Source organism: Lampetra fluviatilis, chromosome 81 (assembly GCF_964198595.1).
Source record: "Lampetra fluviatilis chromosome 81, kcLamFluv1.1, whole genome shotgun sequence".
Classification (NCBI taxonomy): domain Eukaryota; kingdom Metazoa; phylum Chordata; class Hyperoartia; order Petromyzontiformes; family Petromyzontidae; genus Lampetra; species Lampetra fluviatilis.
Genome location: NC_136355.1, coordinates 1,882,542 through 1,903,521, shown reverse-complemented (window position 1 = coordinate 1,903,521; position 20,980 = coordinate 1,882,542). Strand labels below are relative to the sequence as shown.

Genomic DNA, 20,980 nt, shown 5'->3' with positions numbered 1-20,980 from the left:
ACACAGAGACACAGAGACACACACAGTGACACACACAGAGACTCACACAGAGACACAGAGACACACACAGAGACACACACAGAGACACACAGAGACACACACAGAGACACACACAGAGACACACACAGTGACACACACAGAGACACACACACAGAGACACACACACAGAGACACACACACAGAGACACACACACACAGACACACAGAGACACACACAGACACACACACAGAGACACACACAGAGACACACACACACAGACACACACAGAGACACACACACACAGACACACACAGAGACACAGAGACACACACAGTGACACACACAGAGACACACACAGAGACACACACACACAGACACACACAGAGACACACACAGAGACACACACAGAGACACACACAGAGACACATACAGAGACACACACAGAGACACACACAGAGACACACACAGTGACACACACAGAGACACACACAGAGACTCACACAGAGACACACACAGAGACACACACAGAGACACACACAGAGACACACACAGAGACACACACAGAGACACACACAGAGACACACACAGAGACACACACACAGAGACACACACACAGAGACACACACACAGAGACACACACACACAGACACACAGAGACACACACAGACACACACACAGAGACACACACACAGAGACACACACACACAGACACACAGAGACACACACAGAGACACACACACAGAGACACACACAGAGACACACACACACAGACACACACAGAGACACACACACACAGACACACACAGAGACACAGAGACACACACAGTGACACACACAGAGACACACACAGAGACACACACACACAGACACACACAGAGACACAGAGACACACACAGTGACACACACAGAGACACACACAGAGACACACACACAGAGACACACACAGAGACACACACAGAGACACACACAGAGACACACACAGAGACACAGAGACACACACAGTGACACACACTGAGACTCACACAGAGACACAGAGACACACACAGAGACACACACAGAGACACACACAGAGACACACACAGAGACACACACAGAGACACACACAGTGACACACAGAGACACACACACAGAGACACACACACAGAGACACACACACAGAGACACACACACACAGACACACAGAGACACACACAGACACACACACAGAGACACACACAGAGACACACACACACAGACACACACAGAGACACACACACACAGACACACACAGAGACACAGAGACACACACAGTGACACACACAGAGACACACACAGAGACACACACACACAGACACACACAGAGACACACACAGAGACACACACAGAGACACACACAGAGACACACACAGAGACACACACAGAGACACACACAGAGACACACACAGAGACACACACAGAGACACACACAGAGACACACACAGTGACACACACAGAGACACACACACAGAGACACACACACAGACACACACACACAGACACACAGAGACACACACAGAGACACACACACAGAGACACACACAGAGACACACACACACAGACACACACAGAGACACACACACACAGACACACACAGAGACACAGAGACACACACAGTGACACACACAGAGACACACACAGAGACACACACACACAGACACACACAGAGACACAGAGACACACACAGTGACACACACAGAGACACACACAGAGACACACACATTTTTTATTTATTGATAATGATGTTGATGTTGATGATGATGATGTTGATGATGATGTTGATGATGTTGTTGTTGATGTTGATGATGATGATGTTGTTGATGATGTTGTTGATGATGTTGATGATGATGTTGATGATGTTGTTGTTGTTGATGATGATGATGATGTTGTTGATGATGTTGTTGATGATGTTGTTGATGTTGTTGTTGTTGTTGTTGATGATGATGATGTTGTTGATGTTGTTGTTGATGTTGATGTTGTTGTTGTTGATGATGTTGTTGTTGATGTTGATGATGTTGTTGTTGATGTTGATGATGTTGTTGTTGATGTTGTTGTTATTGTTGTTGATGATGTTGTTGATGTTGTTGTTGATGATGTTGTTGATGTTGTTGTTGTTGTTGATGTTGTTGATGATGTTGTTGATGTTGTTGTTGATGTTGTTGTTGATGTTGTTGTTGATGTTGTTGTTGTTGTTGATGTTGTTGATGATGTTGTTGATGATGTTGTTGATGATGTTGTTGATGTTGTTGTTGTTGTTGATGTTGTTGATGATGTTGTTGTTGTTGTTGATGTTGTTGTTGATGATGTTGTTGATGTTGTTGTTGTTGTTGATGATGTTGTTGATGTTGTTGTTGTTGATGTTGTTGATGATGTTGTTGATGTTGTTGTTGATGTTGATGTTGTTATTGTTGATGATGTTGTTGTTGATGTTGATGATGTTGTTGTTGATGTTGATGATGTTGTTGTTGATGTTGTTGTTATTGTTGTTGATGATGTTGTTGATGTTGTTGTTGATGATGTTGTTGATGTTGTTGTTGTTGTTGATGTTGTTGATGATGTTGTTGATGTTGTTGTTGATGTTGTTGTTGATGTTGTTGTTGATGTTGTTGTTGTTGTTGATGTTGTTGATGATGTTGTTGATGATGTTGTTGATGATGTTGTTGATGTTGTTGTTGTTGTTGTTGATGATGATGATGTTGTTGATGTTGTTGTTGATGTTGTTGTTGTTGATGATGTTGTTGTTGATGTTGATGATGATGTTGTTGATGATGTTGTTGATGTTGTTGTTGTTGTTGATGTTGTTAATCTCACAGGGAGAAGCTGCGTGAGCTCCAGGTGGAGCTTCAGAGGAAAAGTGACACTCTCAGTGACACGGAGACTCGCTACAGAGCAGCTTGTACGCAGTGACACACACACACACAGTGACACACACACACAGTGACACACACAGTGACACACACACACACAGTGACACACACAGTGACACACACAGTGACACACACACACACAGTGACACACACAGTGACACACACACACACAGTGACACACACACACACAGTGACACACACAGTGACACACACAGTGACACACACAGTGACACACACACAGTGACACACACACACAGTGACACACACAGTGACACACACAGTGACACACACAGTGACACACACAGTGACACACACACACACAGTGACACACACACAGTGACACACACAGTGACACACACAGTGACACACACAGTGACACACACACAGTGACACACACAGTGACACACACAGTGACACACACAGTGACACACACAGTGACACACACACACACAGTGACACACACAGTGACACACACAGTGACACACACAGTGACACACACACACACAGTGACACACACAGTGACACACACAGTGACACACACAGTGACACACACAGTGACACACACACACACAGTGACACACACAGTGACACACACACAGTGACACACACAGTGACACACACAGTGACACACACACACACAGTGACACACACAGTGACACACACAGTGACACACACAGTGACACACACACACACAGTGACACACACAGTGACACACACAGTGACACACACAGTGACACACACACACACAGTGACACACACAGTGACACACACAGTGACACACACAGTGACACACACAGTGACACACACACACACAGTGACACACACAGTGACACACACAGTGACACACACAGTGACACACACAGTGACACACACACACACAGACACACACAGTGACACACACAGTGACACACACAGTGACACACACACACACAGTGACACACACAGTGACACACACAGTGACACACACAGTGACACACACAGTGACACACACACACACAGACACACACAGTGACACACACAGTGACACACACAGTGACACACACAGTGACACACACACACAGACACACACACAGACACACACAGTGACACACACAGACACACACAGTGACACACACAGTGACACACACACACAGAGACACACACAGTGACACACACAGTGACACACACAGTGACACACACAGTGACACACACACACAGTGACACACACAGTGACACACACAGTGACACACACAGTGACACACACAGTGACACACACACAGTGACACACACAGTGACACACACAGAGGCACACACACACAGTGACACACACAGTGACACATACAGTGACACACACAGTGACACACACACAGTGACACACACAGTGACACACACAGAGGCACACACACACAGTGACACACACAGTGACACACACAGTGACACACACACAGTGACACACACACAGTGACACACACAGTGACACACACAGAGGCACACACACACAGTGACACACACAGTGACACACACACACAGTGACACACACAGTGACACACACACAGTGACACACACACAGTGACACACACAGTGACACACACACAGTGACACACACAGTGACACACACAGTGACACACACACAGTGACACACACACAGTGACACACACACAGTGACACACACACAGTGACACACACACAGTGACACACACAGTGACACACACAGTGACACACACAGAGGCACACACAGTGACACACACACACACAGTGACACACACACACACAGTGACACACACACAGTGACACACACAGTGACACACACAGTGACACACACACACACAGTGACACACACAGTGACACACACAGTGACACACAGTGACACACACAGTGACACACACACAGAGACACACACAGTGACACACACAGTGACACACACACACAGTGTCTCTCACCGTCTCTCTCTCCCCGTGTATTTCCGTGTCTCTGTCCCCGTGTCTCTCTCCCCGTGTCTCTCTCCCCGTGTCTCCCCGTGTCTCTCTCCCCGTGTCTCTCTACCCGTGTCTCCCCGTGTCTCTCTCCCCGTGTCTCTCTCCCCGTGTCTCTCTCCCCGTGTCTCTCTCCCCGTATCTCTGTCCCCGTGTCTCTCTCCCCGTGTCTCTCTCCCCGTGTCTCTCTCCCCGTGTCTCTCTCTCTCTCCCCGTGTCTCTCACCGTGTCTCTCTCCCCGTGTCTCTCTCCCCGTGTCTCCCCGTGTCTCTCTCCCCGTGTCTCCCCGTGTCTCTCTCCCCGTGTCTCTCTCCCCGTGTCTCTCTCCCCGTGTCTCTCTCCCCGTGTCTCCCCGTGTCTCTCTCCCCGTGTCTCCCCGTGTCTCTCTCCCCGTGTCTCTCTCCCCGTGTCTCTCTCCCCGTGTCTCTCTCCCCGTGTCTCTCTCACCGTGTCTCTCTCCCCGTGTCTCCCCGTGTCTCACCCCGTGTCTCTCTCTCTGTGTCTCTCTCACCGTGTCTCTGTGTCTCCGTGTCTCCCTGTGTCTCTCTCCCCGTGTCTCCCCGTGTCTCTCTCCCCGTGTCTCACCCCGTGTCTCTCTCCCCAGGGGAGCGAGCGGAGGATCTTGAGGAGAGTTTCAAGAAGAAGGATGAGGACATGTCTCTGTGTCCCCGTGTCTCTCTCACCGTGTCTCTCTCTCCCCGTGTCTCTCTCCCCGTGTCTCTGTGTCTCTCTCACCGTGTCTCACCGTGTCTCCCTGTGTCTCTCTCCCTAGGGGAGCGAGTGGAGGATCTTGAGGAGAGCTTCAAGAAGAAGGATGAGGACATGTCTCTGTGTCCCCGTGTCTCTCTCCCCGTGTCTCTCTCTCACCGTGTCTCTCTCTCTCCCCGTGTCTCACCCCGTGTCTCTCTCCCCGTGTCTCTCTCCCCGTGTCCCTGTGTCTCTCTCCCCAGGTGAGCGAGTGGAGGATCTTGAGGAGAGCTTCAAGAAGAAGGATGAGGACATGTCTCTGTGTCCCCGTGTCTCTCTCCCCGTGTCTCTCACCGTGTCTCTCTCTCTCCCCGTGTCTCACCCCGTGTCTCTCTCCCCGTGTCTCTCTCCCCGTGTCTCTGTGTCTCTCTCCCCGTGTCTCTCTCCCCGTGTCCCTGTGTCTCTCTCCCCCCAGGGGAGCGAGTGGAGGATCTTGAGGAGAGCTTCAAGAAGAAGGATGAGGACATGTCTCTGTGTCCCCGTGTCTCTCACCGTGTCTCTCTCTCACCGTGTCTCTCTCTCTCTCCCCGTGTCTCTGTGTCTCTCTCACCGTGTCTCTCCCCCCAGGGGAGCGAGTGGAGGATCTTGAGGAGAGCTTCAAGAAGAAGGATGAGGACATGTCTCTGTGTCTCTGTGTCTCTCTCCCCGTGTCTCTCTCCCCGTGTCTCTCTCCCTAGGGGAGCGAGTGGAGGATCTTGAGGAGAGCTTCAAGAAGAAGGATGAGGACATGTCTCTGTGTCCCCGTGTCTCTCACCGTGTCTCTCTCCCCGTGTCTCTCTCACCGTGTCTCTCCCCGTGTCTCTCTCCCCGTGTCTCTCTCCCCGTGTCCCTGTGTCTCTCTCCCCAGGGGAGCGAGTGGAGGATCTTGAGGAGAGCTTCAAGAAGAAGGATGAGGACATGTCTCTGTGTCCCCGTGTCTCTCACCGTGTCTCTCTCCCCGTGTCTCTCTCACCGTGTCTCTCCCCGTGTCTCTCTCCCCGTGTCTCTCTCCCCGTGTCCCTGTGTCTCTCTCCCCAGGGGAGCGAGTGGAGGATCTTGAGGAGAGCTTCAAGAAGAAGGATGAGGACATGTCTCTGTGTCTCTGTGTCTCTCTCACCGTGTCTCTCTCTCTCTCTCCCCGTGTCTCTGTGTCTCTCTCACCGTGTCTCACCGTGTCTCACCCCGTGTCTCTCTCCCCAGGGGAGCGAGCGGAGGATCTTGAGGAGAGCTTCAAGAAGAAGGATGAGGACATGTCTCTGTGTCTCTGTGTCTCTCTCACCGTGTCTCTCTCTCTCTCTCCCCGTGTCTCTGTGTCTCTCTCACCGTGTCTCACCGTGTCTCACCCCGTGTCTCTCTCCCCAGGGGAGCGAGCGGAGGATCTTGAGGAGAGCTTCAAGAAGAAGGATGAGGACATGTCTCTGTGTCCCCGTGTCTCTCACCGTGTCTCTCTCACCGTGTCTCTCTCCCCGTGTCTCTGTGTCTCTCTCACCGTGTCTCTCTCCCCGTGTCTCTCTCCCCAGGGGAGCGAGCGGAGGATCTTGAGGAGAGCTTCAAGAAGAAGGATGAGGACATGAGGATTATGGAGGAGCGCTACAAGCGCTACCTGGAGAAAGCCAAGAGCGTGAGTACGGTGTGTGTGTGTACTGTACTGTGTGTGTACTGTGCTGTGTGTGTACTGTACTGTGTGTGTACTGTACTGTGTGTGTACTGTGTGTGTACTGTACTGTGTGTACTGTGTGTGTACTGTGTGTGTGTACTGTACTGTGTGTGTACTGTACTGTGTGTGTGTGTCACTGTGTGCACTGTGTGTGTGTGTACTGTACTGTGTGTGTACTGTACTGTGTACTGTACTGCGTGTGTACTGTACTGTCTGTGTACTGTGTGTGTGTACTGTGTGTGTGTGTCACTGTGTGTACTGTACTGTGTGTGTGTGTCACTGTGTGTACTGTGTGTGTGTGTGTACTGTGTGTGTGTGTACTGTACTGTGTGTGTGTGTACTGTGTGTGTACTGTACTGTGTGTGTACTGTACTGTGTACTGTACTGTGTGTACTGTGTGTGTGTGTCACTGTGTGTGTGTGTGTCACTGTGTGTGTACTGTACTGTGTGTGTACTGTACTGTGTACTGTACTGTGTGTCACTGTGTGTGTGTGTGTCACTGTGTGTGTGTGTGTCACTGTGTGTGTACTGTACTGTGTGTGTACTGTACTGTGTACTGTACTGTGTGTACTGTGTGTGTCACTGTGTGTGTGTCACTGTGTGTGTGTACTGTATGTGTACTGTGTGTACTGTACTGTGTGTACTGTGTGTGCACTGTGTGTACTGGGTGTACTGTGTGCACTGTATGTACTGTGTGTACTGTACTGTGTGTGCAATGTGTGTGCACTGTATGCACTGTATGTACTGTATGCACTGTATGTACTGTATGCACTGTATGCACTATGTACTGTATGTTCTGTATGTGCTGTGTGTACTGTATGCACTGTGTGTACTGTGTACTGTATGTACTGTATGTGGTGTGTGTACTGTGTGTGCTGTATGTACTGTGTGCACTGTATGTACTGTATGTACTGTGTGTACTGTATGCACTGTATGTACTGTGTGTCCTGTGCAGGTGATCCGTACTCTGGACCCAAAGCAGAATCCTGGCAACGTCCCCGAGTCTCAGACGCTGAGAAATCAACTCCTGGAGAGAGACAGGCTCATCATGACGAAAGAGGTCTCACTCAGTCACTCAGTCAGTCACTCAGTCAGTCAGTCACTCAGTCAGTCAGTCAGTCACTCAGTCACTCAGTCACTCAGTCAGTCACTCAGTCAGTCACTCAGTCACTCAGTCACTCAGTCACTCAGTCAGTCACTCAGTCACCCACTCACCGAGTCTCAGACGCTGAGAAATCAACTCCTGGAGAGAGACAGGCTCATCATGACGAAAGAGGTCTCACTCAGTCACTCAGTCACTCAGTCAGTCACTCAGTCACTCAGTCAGTCACTCAGTCACTCAGTCAGTCACTCAGTCACCCACTCACCGAGTCTCAGACGCTGAGAAATCAACTCCTGGAGAGAGACAGGCTCATCATGACGAAAGAGGTCTCACTCAGTCACTCAGTCACTCAGTCACTCAGTCAGTCACTCAGTCACTCAGTCAGTCACTCAGTCACTCAGTCAGTCACTCAGTCACCCACTCACCAAGTCTCAGACGCTGAGAAATCAACTCCTGGAGAGAGACAGGCTCATCATGACGAAAGAGGTCTCACTCAGTCACTCAGTCACTCAGTCACTCAGTCAGTCAGTCACTCAGTCAGTCAGTCACTCAGTCACTCAGTCAGTCACTCAGTCACCCACTCACCGAGTCTCAGACGCTGAGAAATCAACTCCTGGAGAGAGACAGGCTCATCATGACGAAAGAGGTCTCACTCAGTCACTCAGTCAGTCAGTCACTCAGTCAGTCACTCAGTCACTCACTCAGTCACTCAGTCAGTCAGTCACTCAGTCAGTCAGTCACTCAGTCACTCAGTCAGTCACTCAGTCACCCACTCACCGAGTCTCAGACGCTGAGAAATCAACTCCTGGAGAGAGACAGGCTCATCATGACGAAAGAGGTCTCACTCAGTCACTCAGTCACTCAGTCACTCAGTCAGTCACTCAGTCAGTCAGTCACTCAGTCACTCAGTCAGTCATTCAGTCACTCAGTCACCCAGTCACCCACTCACCGAGTCTCAGACGCTGAGAAATCAACTCCTGGAGAGAGACAGGCTCATCATGACGAAAGAGGTCTCACTCACTCACCACTCAGTCAGTCACTCAGTCAGTCACTCAGTCAGTCACTCAGTCAGTCACTCAGTCAGTCACTCAGTCAGTCAGTCACCCAGTCACCCAGTCACCCACTCACCGAGTCTCAGACGCTGAGAAGTCAACTCCTGGAGAGAGACAGGCTCATCATGACGAAAGAGGTCTCACTCACTCACTCAGTCAGTCACTCAGTCAGTCAGTCACTCAGTCAGTCAGTCAGTCACTCAGTCAGTCACTCAGTCAGTCACCCAGTCACCCACTCACCGAGTCTCAGACGCTGAGAAATCAACTCCTGGAGAGAGACAGGCTCATCATGACGAAAGAGGTCTCACTCAGTCACTCAGTCACTCAGTCACTCAGTCACTCAGTCAGTCACTCAGTCAGTCAGTCAGTCACTCAGTCACTCAGTCAGTCAGTCATTCAGTCAGTCAGTCACCCACTCACCGAGTCTCAGACGCTGAGAAATCAACTCCTGGAGAGAGACAGGCTCATCATGACGAAAGAGGTCTCACTCAGTCACTCAGTCACTCAGTCACTCAGTCAGTCACTCAGTCAGTCAGTCAGTCACTCAGTCAGTCAGTCACTCAGTCAGTCACTCAGTCAGTCACTCAGTCAGTCACTCAGTCATTCAGTCAGTCAGTCACCCAGTCACCCACTCACCGAGTCTCAGACGCTGAGAAATCAACTCCTGGAGAGAGACAGGCTCATCATGACGAAAGAGGTCTCACTCAGTCACTCAGTCACTCAGTCACTCAGTCAGTCACTCAGTCAGTCAGTCAGTCACTCAGTCACTCAGTCAGTCATTCAGTCACTCAGTCACCCAGTCACCCACTCACCGAGTCTCAGACGCTGAGAAATCAACTCCTGGAGAGAGACAGGCTCATCATGACGAAAGAGGTCTCACTCACTCACCACTCAGTCAGTCACTCAGTCAGTCACTCAGTCAGTCACTCAGTCAGTCACTCAGTCAGTCACTCAGTCAGTCAGTCACCCAGTCACCCAGTCACCCACTCACCGAGTCTCAGACGCTGAGAAGTCAACTCCTGGAGAGAGACAGGCTCATCATGACGAAAGAGGTCTCACTCACTCACTCAGTCAGTCACTCAGTCAGTCAGTCACTCAGTCAGTCAGTCAGTCACTCAGTCAGTCAGTCACTCAGTCAGTCACCCAGTCACCCACTCACCGAGTCTCAGACGCTGAGAAATCAACTCCTGGAGAGAGACAGACTCATCATGACGAAAGAGGTCTCACTCAGTCACTCAGTCACTCAGTCACTCAGTCACTCAGTCAGTCACTCAGTCAGTCAGTCAGTCACTCAGTCACTCAGTCAGTCAGTCATTCAGTCAGTCAGTCACCCAGTCACCCACTCACCGAGTCTCAGACGCTGAGAAATCAACTCCTGGAGAGAGACAGGCTCATCATGACGAAAGAGGTCTCACTCAGTCACTCAGTCACTCAGTCACTCAGTCAGTCACTCAGTCAGTCAGTCAGTCACTCAGTCACTCAGTCAGTCATTCAGTCACTCAGTCACCCAGTCACCCACTCACCGAGTCTCAGACGCTGAGAAATCAACTCCTGGAGAGAGACAGGCTCATCATGACGAAAGAGGTCTCACTCAGTCACTCAGTCAGTCAGTCACTCAGTCAGTCACTCAGTCACTCACTCAGTCACTCAGTCAGTCAGTCACTCAGTCAGTCAGTCACTCAGTCACTCAGTCAGTCACTCAGTCACCCACTCACCGAGTCTCAGACGCTGAGAAATCAACTCCTGGAGAGAGACAGGCTCATCATGACGAAAGAGGTCTCACTCAGTCACTCAGTCAGTCAGTCACTCAGTCAGTCACTCAGTCACTCACTCAGTCACTCAGTCAGTCAGTCACTCAGTCAGTCAGTCACTCAGTCACTCAGTCAGTCACTCAGTCACCCACTCACCGAGTCTCAGACGCTGAGAAATCAACTCCTGGAGAGAGACAGGCTCATCATGACGAAAGAGGTCTCACTCAGTCACTCAGTCAGTCAGTCACTCAGTCAGTCACTCAGTCACTCACTCAGTCACTCAGTCAGTCAGTCACTCAGTCAGTCAGTCACTCAGTCACTCAGTCAGTCACTCAGTCACCCACTCACCGAGTCTCAGACGCTGAGAAATCAACTCCTGGAGAGAGACAGGCTCATCATGACGAAAGAGGTCTCACTCAGTCACTCAGTCACTCAGTCACTCAGTCACTCACTCAGTCAGTCACTCAGTCAGTCAGTCACCCAGTCACCCACTCACCGAGTCTCAGACGCTGAGAAATCAACTCCTGGAGAGAGACAGGCTCATCATGACGAAAGAGGTCTCACTCAGTCACTCAGTCAGTCACTCAGTCACCCACTCACCGAGTCTCAGACGCTGAGAAATCAACTCCTGGAGAGAGACAGGCTCATCATGACGAAAGAGGTCTCACTCAGTCACTCAGTCACTCAGTCACTCAGTCAGTCACTCAGTCACTCACTCAGTCAGTCACTCAGTCAGTCAGTCACCCAGTCACCCACTCACCGAGTCTCAGACGCTGAGAAATCAACTCCTGGAGAGAGACAGGCTCATCATGACGAAAGAGGTCTCACTCACCACTCAGTCAGTCACTCAGTCAGTCACTCAGTCAGTCACTCAGTCAGTCACTCAGTCAGTCACTCAGTCAGTCAGTCACCCAGTCACCCAGTCACCCACTCACCGAGTCTCAGACGCTGAGAAGTCAACTCCTGGAGAGAGACAGGCTCATCATGACGAAAGAGGTCTCACTCACTCACTCAGTCAGTCACTCAGTCACTCACTCAGTCACTCAGTCAGTCAGTCACTCAGTCAGTCAGTCACTCAGTCACTCAGTCAGTCACTCAGTCACCCACTCACCGAGTCTCAGACGCTGAGAAATCAACTCCTGGAGAGAGACAGGCTCATCATGACGAAAGAGGTCTCACTCAGTCACTCAGTCACTCAGTCACTCACTCAGTCAGTCACTCAGTCAGTCAGTCACCCAGTCACCCACTCACCGAGTCTCAGACGCTGAGAAATCAACTCCTGGAGAGAGACAGGCTCATCATGACGAAAGAGGTCTCACTCAGTCACTCAGTCAGTCACTCAGTCACCCACTCACCGAGTCTCAGACGCTGAGAAATCAACTCCTGGAGAGAGACAGGCTCATCATGACGAAAGAGGTCTCACTCAGTCACTCAGTCACTCAGTCACTCAGTCAGTCACTCAGTCACTCACTCAGTCAGTCACTCAGTCAGTCAGTCACCCAGTCACCCACTCACCGAGTCTCAGACGCTGAGAAATCAACTCCTGGAGAGAGACAGGCTCATCATGACGAAAGAGGTCTCACTCACCACTCAGTCAGTCACTCAGTCAGTCACTCAGTCAGTCACTCAGTCAGTCACTCAGTCAGTCACTCAGTCAGTCAGTCACCCAGTCACCCAGTCACCCACTCACCGAGTCTCAGACGCTGAGAAGTCAACTCCTGGAGAGAGACAGGCTCATCATGACGAAAGAGGTCTCACTCACTCACTCAGTCAGTCACTCAGTCAGTCAGTCACTCAGTCAGTCAGTCAGTCACTCAGTCAGTCAGTCACTCAGTCAGTCACCCAGTCACCCACTCACCGAGTCTCAGACGCTGAGAAATCAACTCCTGGAGAGAGACAGGCTCATCATGACGAAAGAGGTCTCACTCAGTCACTCAGTCACTCAGTCAGTCACTCAGTCAGTCAGTCACTCAGTCACTCAGTCAGTCAGTCATTCAGTCAGTCAGTCACCCAGTCACCCACTCACCGAGTCTCAGACGCTGAGAAATCAACTCCTGGAGAGAGACAGGCTCATCATGACGAAAGAGGTCTCACTCACTCACCACTCACTCAGTCACTCAGTCAGTCACTCAGTCAGTCACTCAGTCAGTCACTCAGTCAGTCACTCAGTCAGTCAGTCACCCAGTCACCCAGTCACCCACTCACCGAGTCTCAGACGCTGAGAAGTCAACTCCTGGAGAGAGACAGGCTCATCATGACGAAAGAGGTCTCACTCAGTCACTCAGTCACTCAGTCACTCAGTCAGTCACTCAGTCAGTCAGTCACTCAATCAGTCAGTCACTCAGTCAGTCACCCAGTCACCCACTCACCGAGTCTCAGACGCTGAGAAATCAACTCCTGGAGAGAGACAGGCTCATCATGACGAAAGAGGTCTCACTCAGTCACTCAGTCACTCAGTTACTCAGTCAGTCACTCAGTCAGTCAGTCAGTCACTCAGTCACTCAGTCAGTCAGTCAGTCAGTCAGTCACCCAGTCACCCACTCACCGAGTCTCAGACGCTGAGAAATCAACTCCTGGAGAGAGACAGGCTCATCATGACGAAAGAGGTCTCACTCAGTCACTCAGTCAGTCAGTCACTCAGTCACTCAGTCACTCAGTCAGTCACTCAGTCACTCACCACTCACTCACTCAGTCACTCAGTCACTCACTCACTCAGTCACTCACTCAGTCAGTCAGTCACCCAGTCACCCAGTCACCCACTCACCGAGTCTCAGACGCTGAGAAGTCAACTCCTGGAGAGAGACAGGCTCATCATGACGAAAGAGGTCTCACTCAGTCACTCAGTCACTCAGTCACTCAGTCAGTCACTCAGTCAGTCAGTCAGTCACTCAGTCAGTCAGTCACTCAGTCAGTCACCCAGTCACCCACTCACCGAGTCTCAGACGCTGAGAAATCAACTCCTGGAGAGAGACAGACTCATCATGACGAAAGAGGTCTCACTCACTCACTCAGTCAGTCACTCAGTCAGTCACTCAGTCAGTCAGTCAGTCACTCAGTCACTCAGTCAGTCACTCAGTCAGTCAGTCACTCAGTCACTCAGTCACTCAGTCACTCAGTCACTCAGTCAGTCAGTCAGTCAGTCACTCAGTCACTCAGTCAGTCAGTCAGTCAGTCACCCAGTCACCCACTCACCGAGTCTCAGACGCTGAGAAATCAACTCCTGGAGAGAGACAGGCTCATCATGACGAAAGAGGTCTCACTCACTCACCACTCACTCAGTCACTCAGTCAGTCAGTCACTCAGTCAGTCACTCAGTCAGTCAGTCACCCAGTCACCCAGTCACCCACTCACCGAGTCTCAGACGCTGAGAAGTCAACTCCTGGAGAGAGACAGGCTCATCATGACGAAAGAGGTCTCACTCACTCACTCAGTCAGTCACTCAGTCAGTCAGTCACTCAGTCAGTCAGTCAGTCACTCAGTCAGTCAGTCAGTCACTCAGTCAGTCACCCAGTCACCCACTCACCGAGTCTCAGACGCTGAGAAATCAACTCCTGGAGAGAGACAGGCTCATCATGACGAAAGAGGTCTCACTCACTCACTCAGTCACTCAGTCACTCAGTCAGTCACTCAGTCATTCAGTCACTCAGTCAGTCAGTCACTCACTCAGTCACTCACTCAGTCAGTCACTCAGTCACTCACTCACTCACTCACTCACTCAGTCACTCAGTCACTCAGTCAGTCAGTCACTCAGTCAGTCACTCAGTCACTCACCACTCACTCACTCAGTCACTCAGTCACTCAGTCAGTCAGTCACTCAGTCAGTCAGTCAGTCACCCAGTCACCCACTCACCGAGTCTCAGTCGCTGAGAAATCAACTCCTGGAGAGAGACAGGCTCATCATGACGAAAGAGGTCTCACTCAGTCACTCAGTCAGTCAGTCACTCAGTCACTCAGTCACTCAGTCAGTCACTCAGTCACTCACCACTCACTCACTCAGTCACTCACTCAGTCAGTCAGTCACCCAGTCACCCACTCACCGAGTCTCAGACGCTGAGAAATCAACTCCTGGAGAGAGACAGACTCATCATGACGAAAGAGGTCTCACTCAGTCACTCAGTCACTCAGTCACTCAGTCAGTCACTCAGTCAGTCAGTCAGTCACTCAGTCACTCAGTCAGTCAGTCATTCAGTCAGTCAGTCACCCAGTCACCCACTCACCGAGTCTCAGACGCTGAGAAATCAACTCCTGGAGAGAGACAGGCTCATCATGACGAAAGAGGTCTCACTCACTCACCACTCACTCAGTCACTCAGTCAGTCACTCAGTCAGTCACTCAGTCAGTCACTCAGTCAGTCACTCAGTCAGTCAGTCACCCAGTCACCCAGTCACCCACTCACCGAGTCTCAGACGCTGAGAAGTCAACTCCTGGAGAGAGACAGGCTCATCATGACGAAAGAGGTCTCACTCACTCACTCAGTCAGTCACTCAGTCAGTCAGTCACTCAGTCAGTCAGTCAGTCACTCAGTCACTCAGTCAGTCACTCAGTCAGTCACCCAGTCACCCACTCACCGAGTCTCAGACGCTGAGAAATCAACTCCTGGAGAGAGACAGGCTCATCATGACGAAAGAGGTCTCACTCACTCACTCAGTCACTCAGTCACTCAGTCAGTCACTCAGTCAGTCAGTCACTCAGTCAGTCAGTCACTCACTCAGTCACTCACTCAGTCACTCAGTCACTCACTCACTCAGTCACTCAGTCACTCAGTCAGTCAGTCACTCAGTCAGTCACTCAGTCACTCACCACTCACTCACTCAGTCACTCAGTCACTCAGTCAGTCAGTCACTCAGTCACTCAGTCAGTCACTCAGTCACTCACCACTCACTCACTCAGTCACTCAGTCAGTCAGTCACTCAGTCACTCAGTCACTCAGTCAGTCACTCAGTCACTCACCACTCACTCACTCAGTCACTCAGTCACTCACTCACTCACTCAGTCACTCACTCAGTCAGTCAGTCACCCAGTCACCCACTCACCGAGTCTCAGACGCTGAGAAATCAACTCCTGGAGAGAGACAGACTCATCATGACGAAAGAGGTCTCACTCAGTCACTCAGTCACTCAGTCACTCAGTCAGTCAGTCACTCAGTCAGTCAGTCAGTCACTCAGTCACTCAGTCAGTCACTCAGTCAGTCACTCAGTCAGTCAGTCAGTCACTCAGTCACTCAGTCAGTCACTCAGTCAGTCAGTCACTCAGTCACTCAGTCACTCAGTCACTCAGTCACTCAGTCAGTCAGTCAGTCAGTCACTCAGTCACTCAGTCAGTCAGTCAGTCAGTCACCCAGTCACCCACTCACCGAGTCTCAGACGCTGAGAAATCAACTCCTGGAGAGAGACAGGCTCATCATGACGAAAGAGGTCTCACTCACTCACCACTCACTCAGTCACTCAGTCAGTCAGTCACTCAGTCAGTCACTCAGTCAGTCAGTCACCCAGTCACCCAGTCACCCACTCACCGAGTCTCAGACGCTGAGAAGTCAACTCCTGGAGAGAGACAGGCTCATCATGACGAAAGAGGTCTCACTCACTCACTCAGTCAGTCACTCAGTCAGTCAGTCACTCAGTCAGTCAGTCAGTCACTCAGTCAGTCAGTCAGTCACTCAGTCAGTCACCCAGTCACCCACTCACCGAGTCTCAGACGCTGAGAAATCAACTCCTGGAGAGAGACAGGCTCATCATGACGAAAGAGGTCTCACTCACTCACTCAGTCACTCAGTCACTCAGTCAGTCACTCAGTCATTCAGTCACTCAGTCAGTCAGTCACTCACTCAGTCACTCACTCAGTCAGTCACTCAGTCACTCACTCACTCACTCACTCACTCAGTCACTCAGTCACTCAGTCAGTCAGTCACTCAGTCAGTCACTCAGTCACTCACCACTCACTCACTCAGTCACTCAGTCACTCAGTCAGTCAGTCACTCAGTCAGTCAGTCAGTCACCCAGTCACCCACTCACCGAGTCTCAGTCGCTGAGAAATCAACTCCTGGAGAGAGACAGGCTCATCATGACGAAAGAGGTCTCACTCAGTCACTCAGTCAGTCAGTCACTCAGTCACTCAGTCACTCAGTCAGTCACTCAGTCACTCACCACTCACTCACTCAGTCACTCACTCAGTCAGTCAGTCACCCAGTCACCCACTCACCGAGTCTCAGACGCTGAGAAATCAACTCCTGGAGAGAGACAGACTCATCATGACGAAAGAGGTCTCACTCAGTCACTCAGTCACTCAGTCACTCAGTCAGTCACTCAGTCAGTCAGTCAGTCACTCAGTCACTCAGTCAGTCAGTCATTCAGTCAGTCAGTCACCCAGTCACCCACTCACCGAGTCTCAGACGCTGAGAAATCAACTCCTGGAGAGAGACAGGCTCATCATGACGAAAGAGGTCTCACTCACTCACCACTCACTCAGTCACTCAGTCAGTCACTCAGTCAGTCACTCAGTCAGTCACTCAGTCAGTCACTCAGTCAGTCAGTCACCCAGTCACCCAGTCACCCACTCACCGAGTCTCAGACGCTGAGAAGTCAACTCCTGGAGAGAGACAGGCTCATCATGACGAAAGAGGTCTCACTCACTCACTCAGTCAGTCACTCAGTCAGTCAGTCACTCAGTCAGTCAGTCAGTCACTCAGTCACTCAGTCAGTCACTCAGTCAGTCACCCAGTCACCCACTCACCGAGTCTCAGACGCTGAGAAATCAACTCCTGGAGAGAGACAGGCTCATCATGACGAAAGAGGTCTCACTCACTCACTCAGTCACTCAGTCACTCAGTCAGTCACTCAGTCAGTCAGTCACTCAGTCAGTCAGTCACTCACTCAGTCACTCAGTCAGTCACTCAGTCACTCACTCACTCAGTCACTCAGTCACTCAGTCAGTCAGTCACTCAGTCAGTCACTCAGTCACTCACCACTCACTCACTCAGTCACTCAGTCACTCAGTCAGTCAGTCACTCAGTCACTCAGTCAGTCACTCAGTCACTCACCACTCACTCACTCAGTCACTCAGTCAGTCAGTCACTCAGTCACTCAGTCACTCAGTCAGTCACTCAGTCACTCACCACTCACTCACTCAGTCACTCAGTCACTCACTCACTCACTCAGTCACTCACTCAGTCAGTCAGTCACCCAGTCACCCACTCACCGAGTCTCAGACGCTGAGAAATCAACTCCTGGAGAGAGACAGACTCATCATGACGAAAGAGGTCTCACTCAGTCACTCAGTCACTCAGTCACTCAGTCAGTCACTCAGTCAGTCACTCAGTCAGTCACTCAGTCAGTCACTCAGTCAGTCACTCAGTCAGTCAGTCACCCAGTCACCCAGTCACCCACTCACCGAGTCTCAGACGCTGAGAAGTCAACTCCTGGAGAGAGACAGGCTCATCATGACGAAAGAGGTCTCACTCAGTCACTCAGTCACTCAGTCACTCAGTCAGTCACTCAGTCAGTCAGTCAGTCACTCAGTCACTCAGTCAGTCAGTCATTCAGTCAGTCAGTCACCCAGTCACCCACTCACCGAGTCTCAGACGCTGAGAAATCAACTCCTGGAGAGAGACAGGCTCATCATGACAAAAGAGGTCTCACTCAGTCACTCAAGTCACTCAGTCAGTCAGTCACTCAGTCACTCAGTCACTCAGTCACTCAGTCAGTCACTCAGTCAGTCAGTCAGTCACTCAGTCACTCAGTCACTCAGTCACTCAGTCAGTCAGTCACTCAGTCAGTCAGTCACTCAGTCAGTCAGTCAGTCACTCAGTCACTCAGTCAGTCAGTCACTCAGTCAGTCACCCACTCAGTCAGTCAGTCACCCAGTCACCCACTCACTGAGTCTCAGTCGCTGAGAAATCAACTCCTGGAGAGAGACAGGCTCATCATGACGAAAGAGGTCTCACTCAGTCACTCAGTCAGTCACTCAGTCAGTCAGTCAGTCACTCAGTCACTCAGTCAGTCAGTCACTCACTCACTCAGTCAGTCAGTCACTCAGTCACTCACTCAGTCACTCAGTCACTCACTCACTCACTCACTCACTCACTCACCCACCCACTCACCTACTCACTCACTCAGTCAGTCACTCAGTCACTCAGTCAGTCAGTCACTCAGTCAGTCAGTCACCCAGTCACCCACTCACCGAGTCTCAGACGCTGAGAAGTCAACTCCTGGAGAGAGACAGGCTCATCATGACGAAAGAGGTCTCACTCAGTCACTCAGTCAGTCAGTCACTCAGTCACTCAGTCACTCAGTCACTCAGTCAGTCACTCAGTCAGTCACTCAGTCAGTCACTCACTCAGTCAGTCAGTCACCCAGTCACCCACTCACCGAGTCTCAGTCGCTGAGAAATCATCTCCTGGAGAGAGACAGGCTCATCATGACGAAAGAGGTCTCACTCAGTCACTCACTCAGTCACTCACTCAGTCAGTCACTCACTCAGTCACTCAGTCACCTACTCACTCACTCACTCGGTCAGTCAGTCACTCACCCACTCACCTACTCAGTCAGTCACTCAGTCACTCACTCACCCACCCACTCACTCACCTACACAGTCACTCAGTCAGTCAGTCACCCAGTCACTCAGTCACTCAGTCACCCAGTCACTCAGTCACTCAGTCAGTCAGTCACTTAGTCAGTCAGTCACTCACTCAGTCAGTCACTCAGTCAGTCACTCAGTCAGTCAGTCACTCACTCACTCAGTCAGTCACTCACTCACTCACTCACTCAGTCAGTCACTCACTCAGTCACTCACTCACTCACCCACCCACCCACCCACCCACCCACTCACTCACCTACACAGTCACTCAGTCAGTCACTCAGTCAGTCACTCAGTCAGTCAGTCACTCACTCAGTCAGTCAGTCACTCACTCACTCAGTCACTCACTCACCCACCCACTCACTCACCTACACAGTCACTCAGTCAGTCAGTCACCCAGTCACTCAGTCACTCAGTCAGTCACTTAGTCAGTCAGTCACTCACTCAGTCAGTCACTCAGTCAGTCACTCAGTCAGTCAGTCAGTCACTCACTCACTCAGTCAGTCACTCACTCACTCGGTCAGTCAGTCACTCACCCACTCACCCACTCACCTACTCAGTCAGTCACTCAGTCACTCACTCACCCACCCACTCACCCACTCACTCACCTACACAGTCACTCAGTCAGTCAGTCACCCAGTCACCCACTCACCGAGTCTCAGTCGCTGAGAAATCAACTCCTGGAGAGAGACAGACTCATCATGACGAAAGAGGTCTCACTCAGTCACCACTCACTCACTCACTCACTCAGTCAGTCAGTCAGTCAGTCACTCAGTCAGTCAGTCACTCAGTCAGTCACTCAGTCAGTCACTCAGTCACTCACTCAGTCACTCAGTCAGTCAGTCACCCAGTCACCCACTCACCGAGTCTCAGTCGCTGAGAAATCAACTCCTGGAGAGAGACAGGCTCATCATGACGAAATAGGTCTCACTCAGTCACTCAGTCACTCAGTCACTCACTCAGTCACTCAGTCAGTCAGTCACTCAGTCAGTCAGTCACTCAGTCACTCAGTCACCCACTCACCGAGTCTCAGTCGCTGAGAAATCAACTCCTGGAGAGAGACAGGCTCATCATGATAAAAGAGGTCTCACTCAGTCACCACTCAGTCAGTCACTCAGTCAGTCAGTCACTCAGTCAGTCACTCAGTCACTCAGTCAGTCAGTCACTCACTCAGTCACTCAGTCACTCACTCAGTCAGTCAGTCACTCAGTCACTCACTCACTCAGTCAGTCACTCACTCGGTCAGTCAGTCACTCAGTCAGTCAGTCAGTCACTCAGTCAGTCAGTCACTCAGTCACTCACTCACT

At 50.9% G+C, this 20,980-nt stretch overlaps 1 protein-coding gene across 1 annotated transcript in view; it reads left to right on the top strand.

Annotated features, from left to right (window-relative positions):
• The window catches only part of LOC144953709 (protein Hook homolog 3-like), a 40,581-nt gene that overhangs the window by 9,987 nt on the left and 9,614 nt on the right, over nucleotides 1-20,980 (top strand). Inside the window, exons 4-6 of the mRNA XM_078884269.1 lie at nucleotides 2,809-2,891; nucleotides 7,061-7,161; nucleotides 8,153-8,257. Of these exons, the coding sequence (XP_078740395.1) occupies nucleotides 7,111-7,161; nucleotides 8,153-8,257 (156 nt within the window). The 5' untranslated portion in view covers nucleotides 2,809-2,891; nucleotides 7,061-7,110. The remainder of the gene's footprint in view (nucleotides 1-2,808; nucleotides 2,892-7,060; nucleotides 7,162-8,152; nucleotides 8,258-20,980) is intronic.